Source organism: Panthera leo, chromosome E3 (assembly GCF_018350215.1).
Source record: "Panthera leo isolate Ple1 chromosome E3, P.leo_Ple1_pat1.1, whole genome shotgun sequence".
NCBI classification, from domain to species: domain Eukaryota; kingdom Metazoa; phylum Chordata; class Mammalia; order Carnivora; family Felidae; genus Panthera; species Panthera leo.
Window position 1 is genome coordinate 9,472,626 of NC_056694.1, and position 13,461 is coordinate 9,486,086.

Below are 13,461 nucleotides of genomic sequence, written 5' to 3' on the forward strand. Positions count from 1 at the left end.
GGGAGCAGGGTGGGGCGGCCGCCAGGTCTGGGCAACGCTGGCCCTTCCAGCGGGGACCTGGCCTGGGGCAGCGCTTCCCCGGGCTGCGGCCGCCGAGCCCGTCCATCCCGCGCTCTCCCGTCCCGCCCGAGCGGCGTAAACAAGGCTATTCCCAGGCGGCCTGGATTCCCTGCGGGAGGCCCGGCGCTCCAGCCCGCGTGACCCCCGCCCACCACGCCGGGAACCTGGCAGCGCCCGCCGCAGAGGAGAGCGCGACTCGCGGGGAACAGGCGGGGAAAGCGGCGCGCCGGGCGTCGGGGGAGGGGCGGGCGAGGGCAGGTCAGGGCAGCCCCGGCCCGGGCCCCGCCCCCCGCCCCGCCCCCTCCGGGGGCGGCTGGAACCGGTGACGGACAGGCGTCCGGACCGGTCACGGCGCGCCTCGCGGTCCGGAGAGCTCCAGAGGGGCGGGGCGCGCGGTGGGGCTCCAGAGGGGGCGGGGGCGGGCGGGGAAGCCTCTGGGTGGGGCGGGGCCGCGGGAGAGTAGCAGCGCTCCCAGCCAATAGGAGGCGGAAGCCGTCCCGTTAGCGCCGGATCCCAGCGGGTAGGGCGGGGCGGGCGGCGCCGTGGGGATCCCGGGGCGGCCGAGGGCCCCTGACTCGGCTCCGCGCGGCGACATGGACCGGATGGCTAGCTCCATGAAGCAGGTGCCCAACCCGCTGCCCAAGGTGCTGAGCCGGCGCGGGGTGGGCGCGGGGATCGAGGCGGCCGAACGGGAGAGCTTCGAGCGGACTCAGGTGAGGACCGGGGGACCCCGGGGCAGGCGTGGCTTGGGCATCCCGAGAGACGCAGTGCCCGGGAGGGGCTTTGAAGGGGGCAGAGGTCTTCAGGCCCAGGGAGGACGGGGCAGGGGGGCCGCGAGAGGGAGCATCTGGGTGCTCAGGTCGAGGCGATCCTGGGGAGGTCGGGGACCCGGAGGCATCCCAGCTGGCCTGGGGAGAAGGGCAGGGCGGCTCTGAGGAGCTGGCACGACCCGTGGGGCAGGGCAGGGGTCACAGGGACGGTGAGAGCCGAAGGAACGGAAGAAGGACCGAATGGAAGGGGTGCCCTCTCAGCAGGGGAAGCGCATTGGGGGGCCACTCAAGTGTGGCGGCGGAGAGCGGAGCGCTGGACTGGGATGAGAAGCGGGGAGCCCTTTCCTCCCCTCTCCATCGCTTCTGGGTTGCACTGACATTCACCCCCACCCCCAGCACCCCCTTCCTAGTGCCTCTTGCTTGGCTCACGCCACCCCCAGCTGTCGGCCTCCGAGGGCCAGGCTGCAGGGGTCTGAGCGGCGAGAAGGAATGTAGGAAATGCGACGTGTGGCCGAGCTTGGAAAATGGGGGCTGGAGGAAAGGGCCGGCCAGGGGCCAGGGGCCAGGGGCCAGGGGCCGGCCTTTGGCCGGACAGCCCGCTGCTGGTCAGGATGAGCTGCCCAGTGATGCCCAGAGCCCTGACTTGGGATTTTGGTTTCATCCCCCAAGATGTGCCTGACAGCTAATAGGCAGACTGCCCTATTTGTCCAGCCTGAGCAGGGCTGGGGGCCAAAATACCCCAGTGTCATCAACAAAAAGCCACAATCCATTTCTACCTCGGAGTTTGAATGCCTGGTGTATTGATTTGACTGAATAAAGCGGACATGTTTCTGGTGTTCATCAACTCGTTTGTATGCAAAATCCATTTCAAAGGGCACAGCACTTCTTTTAATCCCGGTGCCAAAGTTGTATGGGCAGATTTGTGCTTCACTCTTGCGCTCAGGGTAGAACCTTTGAAGATCCAGCTGGGCCTCCACAGCCAGAGGCTGGTTCCCCTGCTGTGTTCTGCCTCACCCCCACCGCCAAACACAGTCCAATGTGAAGGAAGGCCTTTGGGGTTTTAGATAGAAAGGTTGTGAGGACCTGACTGTGTATTGTGTATGGAATCTTGCAAAGAAGAAAGCTTTTCACCCCCCTGGGAACTTCATCTTCTCTTTCCAGTTGCCTCTGGCCCTTTGCACGTGTGTCTGGGTGGTGTAAAGTCAGGAGTGTCCCCTTCCTGGGTCATCCTACCCCAGGCGTGATGGGAGAGATGGCAGTTCCCTGCTGCCTCCCAGGGACCAGCTGGGTTTGGGTTTCTGGCTCTGTGGACTGGCCCCCTTGGAAGGAAAGAATCTTTCCGTCTGCTGGTCCACTGTGTGTGTTCCTGCCTCAACGAGTTGCCTGATCCTGAGGCTTCTTGCTCCAGGAAGCAGTGTGAATAGTCTTCTTTTTTTTTTTTTTTAATGGGAAAGGAAAAGAAATAGGTGTTATTTTATGATAACCCATTCCGTCTGGAGTCTCAAATCAGTAAAAACTGGAGCACTAGAGGAAGACACGTAAAACTTTGACTCATTATAGTGATGGAAATTAGATTTGCAAAAGCTTCCTTCTACCCAGGACTGGCATGTCCCCTCGCCATCCAGGGACCACCCAACAAAGGAGACTCTAGGTCAATGTTTGCGGGTATTTTATATGTGGAACCCTTGCGATTGGCCACACCTGACCGAGTGCCTTGTTTTGGGGGTGGGGGTGAGAGTGAGGAGGTAGGCTGGGGCAGGAAAAGAAAGTTTCTCTATTATTGAAACCGTAAGGGGGGGTATGAAAGCGAAGAAAAGAGAACAGTCCTAAAACTTGGCATTAATCAATCTGCAAAAGCTCATTTTGTTTAATGACTTCAACTGTATCCAATGTATTATGATATAAAAATGAGCTAGAAAAAACTTTTAATGAGTTGAGAGACCATGAGAATCAGCCAAGGTGTAGTGATAATTGTAGCTAATTATCGTGTTTGCCACTGTTCTAAGTACTTTGCTGTGTTACCTTCTTTAATCTCAACAAGGACCCATGAGGTGGGCATCAGCCCCATTTTCCATGGGAAAATTGAAGCACAGAGAGGTTAAGTCACCTGCCCAAGGTCACACAGCTGGAAGTGGTCCCAGCCTTTAACCACTGCGCTGTGTTGCCTCTGAGGCAACAGTGGCACCCAGTGCCTCTGGGTAGAACAGTGGCATTGGAGTGTAAGAGGTTTGAGTTTCATAGCCAGGCACTTGGATAGGCTCTATGACCTCGGGCAGACCTTTCTAAGTTTTCCTTATTATAAAATAAAGATGATACTTACCTTACAGGTGTATTGTGGGGGTTAAATTAAATAAGAGGCGTGAAGGCATTTTTGTAAACTTTGGGACACAATTTCAGTGATTCTTGCTGTAACCTGGGGAGACCGAAGGAAGCACAAATGTCAAGTAATGGTGCAGGCTGTGATTAACTCTTCAGTAGGGGGGCAGAAGTGTTCCTAGGTAATGTGATAATTACCGAGAGCACATGCGGAAAGTACAGGCTGGCGTGGGTGTGGAGAGGGGTTGGGAGCCCTCACCAGGACCTAACCGCCATTCAGCATGAGATAGTGCTTGCTGGGTGGAGAGGAAGGGAGGTGGGCATTCTAGAAATGGGGAATGGCAAAGAACACGTCTGGAGATGAGCGCAGATGAGGCTAACTGGCTGAAAAGCAGAATTGGCCACTCCCGCCTTTCAACCCGTAACACCTGTTACCCTGTCCTGTCACTCTCTATGTTGCCCTCGGTAAACTAGGAGCTTCATGAGGACAAGACTGTGTCTTTTTTTTTTTTAAGTTTATTTATTTATTTTGAGAGAGCACGCAAGCTGGGGAGGGGTACAGGGAGAGGGAGAGAGAAAGAATCCCAAGCAGGCTATGTGCCGACCGAGCCCAACTTGGGGCTCGATCTCGTGAACCGTGAGATCATCACCTGAGCTGAAATCAAGAGTTGGACACTTAACCAACTGAGCCACCCAGGCGCCCCGTGATTGTGTCTTGCTCTCACCTGTGTCCTCAGATGCCTGTGTTAGTGTTGAGCCAGCTGTAGGTGAGGGTAGAAAATGATTGGTTAACCTCAGCAGGGAAGCCCTCGCCTGGGTTAAACTCAGCTGTGGGCATCAGGTGGCATCTTTAATTACTTGATGCTTTTTCCTAACAGCCCCTGAGCACCCTCCTGGTCCTTTGTCTCCTACACCCTCAGTCAGGAGCCCTGCCCCATGCCCATGAGAGGACTGTGAATTCTCTGCCTTCCTTCTGGTTAGGCCAGCATCCCTGCCAGAGTGGGGACCCCAGACCCACCTGCCGCAGCCCCCATCTCCAACCTGATCCCTGCTGTGTCCCCCACCCAGCCCATCACAAGCACCCTTCAGATTCTAGGGGAGTGAAAAGTGGCTCTTGCCCTCAAAAAAGTTGCTGGGTAATGATACCTTGCCTGGAACACTTTACAGTTTATACAGCACATTTTAGCCATCACTGGGGGCTCTACTATGGTTGGGTATTAACACCCTCATCTTACGGGTGAGAGCTCGGTAACTTGCCCAGGGCCACCCGCTGGTGACTGAAAAGCAAGATTCAGATCCAGGACTCCAGGTCCCAGGCCCCTTCTACCACGCTGTCCTCATGTTGGCCAAGGAGGGCAATTCTGGAATGAACCAGGAGGGCTGGCACCCATAGACAAAATTCCCTGTCTGTATTTGCTTAGCTGGAAAATGGTTTTCTCCATGGTTTATGTTTTCACCATCCATTTAGTGAGCAGAGAGCGTGGAGGGGACACCGAGATGGGTGAGATAAAGAGACCAGCCTGGGGGAGCTCATGAGTCAGCAGAGAGGTGGACCAGCTACTGTGGGGCTCTTCTACACAGAGGACTTACAGCACCAGCGTCACCTACTGAATGAGAGCTTGCATTTCAGCCAGAGCCCTAGGTAGCCCTGGGCACCCTGAAATTTGAGCACCTCTGCTCTGTGGTTGGTGATTGCTAAGGTCAGAGGAGGCATTGGGGCTCTGGAAACACAGAGCCTTCCGGTGGAGCCCTCCACAGAATAACAGGATCCCAACCAACCGTGAGCTGGAAAGAGCCAGGAAACTCGGGTTCTCGAGAGGAAGAGACAGAAACAAATATTTATTGAGGGCCTGGTGGGCACTAGAAACATGCTGAGTGATTTATAGCCATTATTCTATTTAATAGCTCAGGCTCAGAGAGGCCAAGTGACTTGTCCAAGGTCATGCAACGAGTAAACCGAGAAGCCAGGGTTCTGAAATCTGATGACCAAAAAGTCAGGGGGTGTTTCTACCATTTTGCTCATGATCTTCAGCTCTGGCTTTGATTCACATGCTCAAAAATTTTGGGGTTTGAGCAGAGGGATCAGGGCTTCTTTTTTATTTATTTTTATTTTTTTTTAATGACTATTTTTAAGAGAGACAGCATGAGCAGGGGAAGGGGCAGAGAGAGAGGGAGACACAGAATCCGAAGCAGATGCCAATCTCCCAGCTGTCAACACAGAGCCCAACATGGGGCTCGAACCCACGAACTGTGAGATCATGACCTGAGCCGAAGTCAGACGCTTAACCCACTGAACCACCCAGGCGCCCCGAGGGATCAGGGCTTCTTGACTCTGGCTGCACGGGAATGGTTTCTAACATAAAAGGTGCTGTCCCCCTCCTGTCCCCTGCTTGCTCTCTTAGTTGGTATTGGAAAGAGAGAGGATGCTAAGAGCTTTCTTTGAACTTGTGGTTCTGTACTTTGGTTTCCTCCCATTGATAATAATGAGAATAGCCAACATTTATAGCATTTGCTGTGTGTACACGGTAAAGGCCTTTATGAGCCACACCTGCTCCCAGTTCTTGGAAGGAATTTACAAATTATGATCCCTGTTTTACAGATGAGGAAATCAAGGCTTAGACATGTCAGTAACCAGCCCAAGGTTCTGAAGTCAGGGTCAGAGTCGGGACCCAAACTCAGGAAAACCAGCCCCAGATTGTGCTTGATTGTCACCCTGGAGTCACAGCCTAGCCCCCTCAGCTGTCTTTCTCCCCCTAACAGTTGGGTCCCCGAAGTGCTAACCTCACCCCACTTCTCTTTCACCTTCTGTCCACTTCCTCTGTGCTCAGCTCCTCTGATAGTTTCTTTTCTTACTTCCTGTGACGCCACCTCCTGAGTTCTTGGCCTGTGTGACCACTTCCCATTGGACATTTGTCCCTACATAAACCACACATGCTCCAGACTCAACTTTGGGCCTCCCCAGCCTCTGAATGCCAGTGTCTGGTCCTCGCTGGTGCCCTTCAGCTCCTTGGCATCCACTGTGAGTCCTCCCTTTCCTGTTTCCTCACAGCCACACTGTGCTCTGTGATGTTTCTCTTGTCCACTGCTCTGCTCTGCACTGTTCCTGCCCTTAGTACCTCTTTCCAGTGTTGGTGTAATCCCCTCCTTTCTGCTTCCCAAATAGCCTGGGGCCAGACGGGTTGTCTCTAAAGCCCAACACTGGCTTCTGTAACCCCCTTTTCTCAAGAAACTTTGCTGGGTCCCAAGAAGCCCTGCATGACGGGGCACCTAAGGGTCCCTGGCGCCTCTCTCTTCCGGGCCTTAACACCGCATCCCTGCACTAGACCGCCACTGCAGTCTCCTCCAGCCAGATCAGGTATTCCAGCAAGCAGGGGCCCGTAGCTGCCGTCTGTCTGTCCCATCCAGCCAGGTCACACCGTGGCTTCTCTCCCAGACCGTAAGCTCTTGGGGGCAGGGTCTGGCTCTCCGTGCTGAGCGAGCCCTTGCAGGAGGCAGGCGCTGGGCCTGTTTGCCAAATGTGTGGATGTAAAACAGTTGGAGGAACTACCGGGAGCCTGGGTGCTACAGGCAGGCCTCTGCTTGCAGAGTTCTTTCCCTTTGCACATTTTGGAGGCTCTCCCTCTGTCTCCTTTGATTTCTCCAATGATTAACTCTTACTAAGTGATTGCCCTGTGTGCCAGGCTGGTGCGCCCAGGGTATCCATTTAGGACAGAGCCTGCAGAGTCTAGAGATGGGATTAGGGCTCACGGTCGATGATTTGGATTTCCGTTAAGTTCCGAACACTTTATAAACATTCCCAGAACACGGGCTTGGACTTCCCAAGGTTTCTTTCTGCTTCGGGTGGGGCCATTCTGAGCTAGAAGGTATTACGGGGAAGGGAGAGAAACTGGCCTGGTGTGTCCCAGGCACCTGGACGCGGCTGATGGCAGTGGCCTGCGTACTGCTGCTGGAGTAAGGGATGTGCACATAACGTGAGAGTGCTCCCTGGGGAGTGAGCAAATCTGGCTCTGCTACTGAATTTCTCTGCTCAAACTGGGGAGGCCGGGCAAGATTTCCAGCTCTCAACCATTTGGGCTAATGAAATTCCTGTAAGCGGGTTTCCACCCTGAGGAATAGGGACCTGCGCTTGATCGGAGCTCTAGGCTGCTCCCTTGAAAAGCTTCCACGTCCCCCCTGTATGTAGACTGGGGCGCATGAAAGGATGGTGCTGAACCTTGCTTAGAATGGGACGAGGAGCACCCACGTGGCCGGAGAGCTGAGTCCCCGCCCCACTTGGGCACTGAAAGGGCTCCTTGCCTGGCATGTCAGCAAGGCACCGAGGAGGACTGTTCTACACCCCCTGTCCACCGGCCCACTCACTCCACCACCTTGGGACAAAGTACGGAGAAGACCCGGGTGGGGGGTGGCGGGGCGGTGGGCCAGCGGCCAGTGCTTCTCCCGCATCCAGAGGGTTGATGGCCTGGAGAGGTGCCCACCTAGGAAAGGGAGCTTGTCAGCCCCACCTCCTGGCAGGGTGGGGGCTGCTTCCTGTTTTCCTGCCCGGGCAGGCGGGGAGGAGCCCTGTTCCTGGCTCGTGGGCAGTCCAGTCTGACACAGTGCGGGCAGAGGGACGGGGATTGAAGGTGTCCTCTGGCTGAGACGGTGGAAGGGAGAATGGGGATTTTCTTGGATCTGAAAGGTTGCTGCTGCCGCCTCTGTTAGCGCTAGAGACAGCTCTTCGGAAGCTGGTTGGGGCCGTTCAGGAAGCCCGTGTGGCCGATTGCTTCTGATTTTAACTGATAGGCAGTTTATAAAGCACATTTGCACATAACCTCCCTTCAGCCACAGAACAGCCGTGTGACAAATAGTGGGCCATTCTCAAGTGTGGTCACTGAGGCTCAGAGAGCTTAAGTGACTTGCCCGAGAGCACTCAGGAAATGGGCTCGCAGACGCTTGAACCTGGTGGGTCTTATCTCAAATTGTGTTCTTTCTAGATCTCCCTTTAAAGCTGAAGCCTGGTCTGGGGCTGGTAACTTAGAAAAATGACAGATTTTTGTTTTTTTCTCTACGTCTTTTGCAATTGATTTATTTGGACTTTTGAAATTCCTCCCAGATTTTTGCAACACACATAACTATCAGAGGGCCTGTTTCCAGAATGTGTAAAAAAAAAAAAAAAAAAATCTGAAAAGAGATCAAAGGACCACCTAAATGAAAAATAGTCAGGAACTGGGGCGCCTGGGTGGCTCAGTCGGTTGGGCGTCCAACTTCGGCTCAGGTCATGATCTCGCGGTCCGTGAGTTCGAGCCCCGCGTCGGGCTCTGTGCTGACAGCTCAGAGCCTGGAGCCTGTTTCAGATTCTGTGTCTCCCTCTCTCTCTGACCCTCCCCCGTTCATGCTCTGTCTCTCTCTGTCTCAAAAATAAATAAACGTTTAAAAAAAAAAAAGAAAAGAAAAATAGTCAGGAAGAACTTCACAAAAGGGAATGAACAAATGGCCGATAAACATATGAAAACGTGCAACCTCATTAATAATCAAGGAAATGCAAATTAAAATTGCAACGAGGGGCACCTGGGTGGTTCAGTCGGTTAAGCATCCATCCTACTTCGGCTCAGGTCATGATCTCACAGTTCATGAGTTCGAGCCCTGCGTCGGGCTCTGTGCTGACAGCTCAGAACTTGGAGCCTGCTTCGGATTCTGTGTCTCCCTCTCTCTCTGCCCCTTCCCCACTTGCACTCTGTCTCTCTCGGTCTCTCAAAAATAAATAAATGTTAAAAAAAATTTTTTTTTAATTGCAATGAGATACCACTAGGTGCCCATCAACATGGCTGAAATAAAAATGGAAAAAAAAAGAAACACTGACAGTGCCGAGCATTGGCAAGGGTGCAGAGCAATGGAAACGCTCGTGCATTGCTGACGGGGCTGCATGTTCGTGTAACCGCGTTGGGTAGCAGCCTGGTGTTATCCTAAAATTAAGGATGTACAGACTCAAGAGGCCAGCACTTTTCCTGTTAGCTGTATACCCAACAGCAGTGCACACACGTGCCCCAAAAGATCTCTGGAAGCATATTCATAACCACCTTTTGCACCAGCTCCGGACTGGAAATAATCCAAAAGCCCTTAACAGTAGATGGATCACTGACTGAATCGTGATGTGGTCTCTCCTCGGGATACTACACAACACGGAGAATGAAGAAGCTGGAGTTACATTCAACAACGTGGATGAATCTTACACACAGAATGGTGAATGGAAAAAAAAAAAAAAAAGGCAGAGCCAAAAGGACACCTTCTGTATGCTTCCATTTGTATCAAGTTCACAAAACAGGCAAAGCTAAACTGGTATTAAGTCTGCTGCTTCGACAGTAAAGCAGTAAAGAAATAAGGGGAAATAGGGGGACGATCACCATAAAAGGCCAGATAAATATTGTCCTTGGATGCAAGGGAGGTTAGTGATTGGGAAGATGTACAAGGAGAGTGGCTGAGGTCCTGCCATCAATCTGTTCATTGGTCTGTGTAGTAGTTTATGATAATTTATTAAGCTGTACATTTTGTGCAGTTTTTCTCTATGTTATATTTCAAAATACAGAAGGTTAAAAAAAAACTCCTTCCAGGGAGTAAGAGACAGTGTCTTGAGGAGGCCAAGAACTTACCACTTACATGCCCACCCACCGTTTGAGGTCTCCCCCAAATATAGCTTCCCCTGTGAAAACCCTTCTTTTTTTTTTTTAATTTTTAATGTTTATTTATTAGAGACAGAGACAGAGACAGAGACAGATCACGGGCATGGGAGGGGCAGAGAGAGAGGGAGACACAGAATCTGAAGCAGGCTCCAGGCTCTGAGCTGTCAGCACAGAGCCCAACACAGGGCTCGAACCCACCAACTGTGATATCATGACCTGAGCTGAAGTCGGACGCTTAACCGACCGAGCCACCCAGGCGCCCCAAACCCTTCTTTTTTTTTAATGTTTATTTATTTATTTTGAGAGAGAGAGAGCACCCGAAGCAGGCTGTGCTGTTAGTGCAGAGCCCAACACGGGGCTCGATCCCACAAACCACAAGATCACGACCTGAGCCGAAAATAGGAGTCAGGTGCTTAACCGACTCAACCACCCAGGCGCCCCTCCCCTGTGAAAACCCTTCTGATGCAGCTTTTGATTGAAGACACACAAGTATCCAAGCATCATGTTCCAAGCCCCGCTGTAACAGGTAGTTGTGAAGTAGAGACTTATCATTAGACCACACTGAGCGTGTTGCCCTCGGCTTCCATTCATTTGTGTCTTGTGTCTGCAGCGGCAGACGGGCCCTCAGGTCCTCCCTCGTCTTTCAGTGAGTCACTCCATGTCTAGCAGAGGGAATTACACACTGGCTAAGGCTCGGGAGGTCCGTGAAGTACAAAATAAATCAGGTGATGAAAAGTTCTCAAGGGAGAGAATGAGAGAAGAAAGTGTGGTGTAGGCTCAAAAGAAGCATATTTGAATAAAAGCAAAGATCTGGGGTCGGGGAGGGGGGCACCTGGGTGACTCAGTTGCCTAAGCGTCTGACTCCGGTTCAGGTCATGATCTCATGGTTCGTGAGTTCAAGCCGCGCATTGGGCTCTCTGCTGTCAGAGTGGAGCCCATTTCAGATTTTCTGTCCCTCCCGCCCCGCGGCCTCTCTGCCCCTCTCCAGCTTGTTCTCTCTCAAAATAAATAAACAAACTTAAATAACAATAAAATTAGTTAAAAAAAAAAAAAAAGATCTGGGTGGCGGACTTGTGGAAGACATGACCCCACGCTTGGCTTGTGCTCCACAGATGTAGATCGAGTCTTGCTTGACCAGCAATGTCAAGTGGGAGAACCTGGGAGCTTGGGGGATGTCTTGAGGGAACATGGCCGAAACGCTGACCTTCTAACAGTGGTTCTGTGAGGTCCCTGTCCTGCTGCATGGTCCCTGGGGCCAACCCACAATGACAGTTCTTAGCTTAGACAGTTGTTGGTGTGTGTGTGTGTGTGTGTGTGTGTGTGTGTGTGTGTGTGTGATTACGTCTTACTGCCTGTCATGTGGCCCTTCTGCCATATTGATCTGGAAACTAATGCTTTCTCTGGTTTTTCTTGGGTCCGTCTTGACCGATGCTATATTCTTCCCTCCCATTTTCCATGATCCTTCAGAAAGAGATTGACAGGCATGAGCTGTGTGGTTTTGCCTCTGAGCAAGATGCAGGGCAACTTCCCTTGAAGTAACAGGTCAGCCCAGGACTCTACCTCTCCGGGCCTGGCACCTGGTAGGCATGCCAAGACTCTGTGTTGAGAACCTTATTCATCTTTGAAGCCTCAGGCTCCTGACACAGCATCTGGCCCCGAGTGACTCTTGATAAGGGTCCATAGCATGAAGGATGAAATATTTTGAGTGAAGCCCTGATGAGTGTCAGCCATTTTTGGTCCCAGTTCTGAACTGTGAACCCTAAGAAGTACACCCTGACTCTGGGTTCACGGGAGCACGACTGGAGCCAGCAAGAGCCGGGGCCCCTGAAGAGACCAGCTGTCTGACGTAACTCTGGGTGGTTCTCAGGGACTTCCTCTTGAACGTCAGCTCCCTGACTCATGCTTGGAAGTGACTTGAGGTGCCCTGTTCTCTTGAGATTCTTATTGCAGGAAGGGACCTCCCTGTACAGCCTTAAGCCCATTACTGCTGATAAAAAACAAAACTACCCCCACACACCTAGACCCGAACTTTGTCTCCTGCCACAAACTGGCTCCCTGTCCTTTGTTCTCGGTTCTAGAGAATCCCAGTTTATAAACCATCCCTGACCCTTGAGGCTGAAATTCTCGCGGCCATTTTGACCTCCCCGCGTTCTGCGCCCCTGCGGCTACGCACGGAGTCCAGTTGTTGTGTCTTCCTGACTCCTTGATCGTTGTCCATATCGCTCCTGCTTTGCCACCCTGCTTCTGCCTCAGCTCAGGCCTCTTTCTGGAGCCTGAGCTACGTCTTGCACAGCCCAGCTGGCCTTCCTGCCATCCAGCGCCGCCCCTCGGGAGATCTACCCTCCCTTTGGCTGTCTTAACGAGTTCTGTTTTAAAAGGCATACCTGCTTGTATCACTCCATGTTTTAATTTTTTTTTTAATATTTATTTATTCTGGGGAGAGCGTAAGCCGGGGAGGGGCAGAGCGAGGGGGACAGAGGATCCAAAATGGGCTCTGCGCTGACAGGCTGACAGGAGCAAGTCCAGCGTGGGGCTCAAACTCACGAACCGCGAGATCATGCCCTGAGCCAAAGTCGAACACTCAACTGACTAAGCCACCCAGCGCCCCTATAACTCCATGTTTTAAAAGCCTCTTTGTCACTCTAAGCTGAAACTCAAGCATATGGGCATTGCACAGAGCCAAACTTTGCGCCCCACACCCCCTCCCCCCCAGCCCTACTCTATCCCAGCAGCCCACTGCTTCACGCCTCTGTGTGTCTCCAGGTGGCACAGCATTCTTTTTGGCCTAGAATGCCGCTCCCACTTTTTCCACCTGGCTAAATTCCTCATTCTTGAAGTCCCACGTCCGATGGCCCCCTCTCTGGGAAGTTCCTCCACCACTCTTCTGGGCACATCTACTTGATGGTATTTCTGCGTGTTTCTGTGTCAACGTGTTGATCTGGATGACTGTCCATGATGGACTGTGACTTTCCCTGTAGCTTAGCCTTCTTTGTAGCCCCCACCCCAAGCATGATGCTCAGGGCCCCGCAGGCCCTCAACAAATGTTTGCTGAGTGAACTCATAATGCGTATTGAGGACCTGACTGTATTTGATTGTTGCTCTAACCGAAAATGGAATAGGGCCCAGATCCCATTCCGAGGCAGGTGCCCCATGCTGGGGTGAATGTACGTGGTCTCTGTCACATTGGACTGAAGCTGTAGGTTTGGCTACGGTGGTAGGGAGAGGAGAGCCTGTTTTAGGAGCGGAGGATTCAGTGGGAGGGACGCTTTCCAGAAAGAGGCTTGTGCGTGTAAGAGTCGGTGCGCTGGGAGCCAGTATTCCCGAAGTGTGTCCCACAGGTGGGATGACAAGGATGTGGTAGGCAACACAATATACGCCCCCCTCCCACCACATTCACATGGCGAAAAGGGCCTTTGCAGATGTAATTAAGGACCTTAAGATGGGGAGAGTAATCTGAACTTTTCCCAGTAAGGAACACAGCTGCACCAGCACCTTGAATTTAGCCCAGTGAAACCGAGTTAGCCTTCTGACCCGCAGGACCGAGAGCTGATAAACGGGCGTTGTTTTAAGCTTCTAAATTGGTGGTAATTTGTTACTTTGGCGATAAGAAGCCGATACGGGATGATAACAGGTAACTCACGCTCTGGGACAACAAACCT

The 13,461-nt window shown here is 52.7% G+C and overlaps 1 protein-coding gene across 1 annotated transcript in view; it reads left to right on the plus strand.

Annotated features, from left to right (window-relative positions):
- The first annotated feature begins 637 nt into the window (after positions 1–637).
- Positions 638–13,461, plus strand: part of HIP1 (huntingtin interacting protein 1) — a 145,940-nt gene continuing 133,116 nt past the window's right edge. The window contains exon 1 of the mRNA XM_042922753.1: positions 638–773. Coding sequence (XP_042778687.1) covers positions 654–773 — 120 coding nt within the window. The 5' untranslated portion in view covers positions 638–653. The remainder of the gene's footprint in view (positions 774–13,461) is intronic.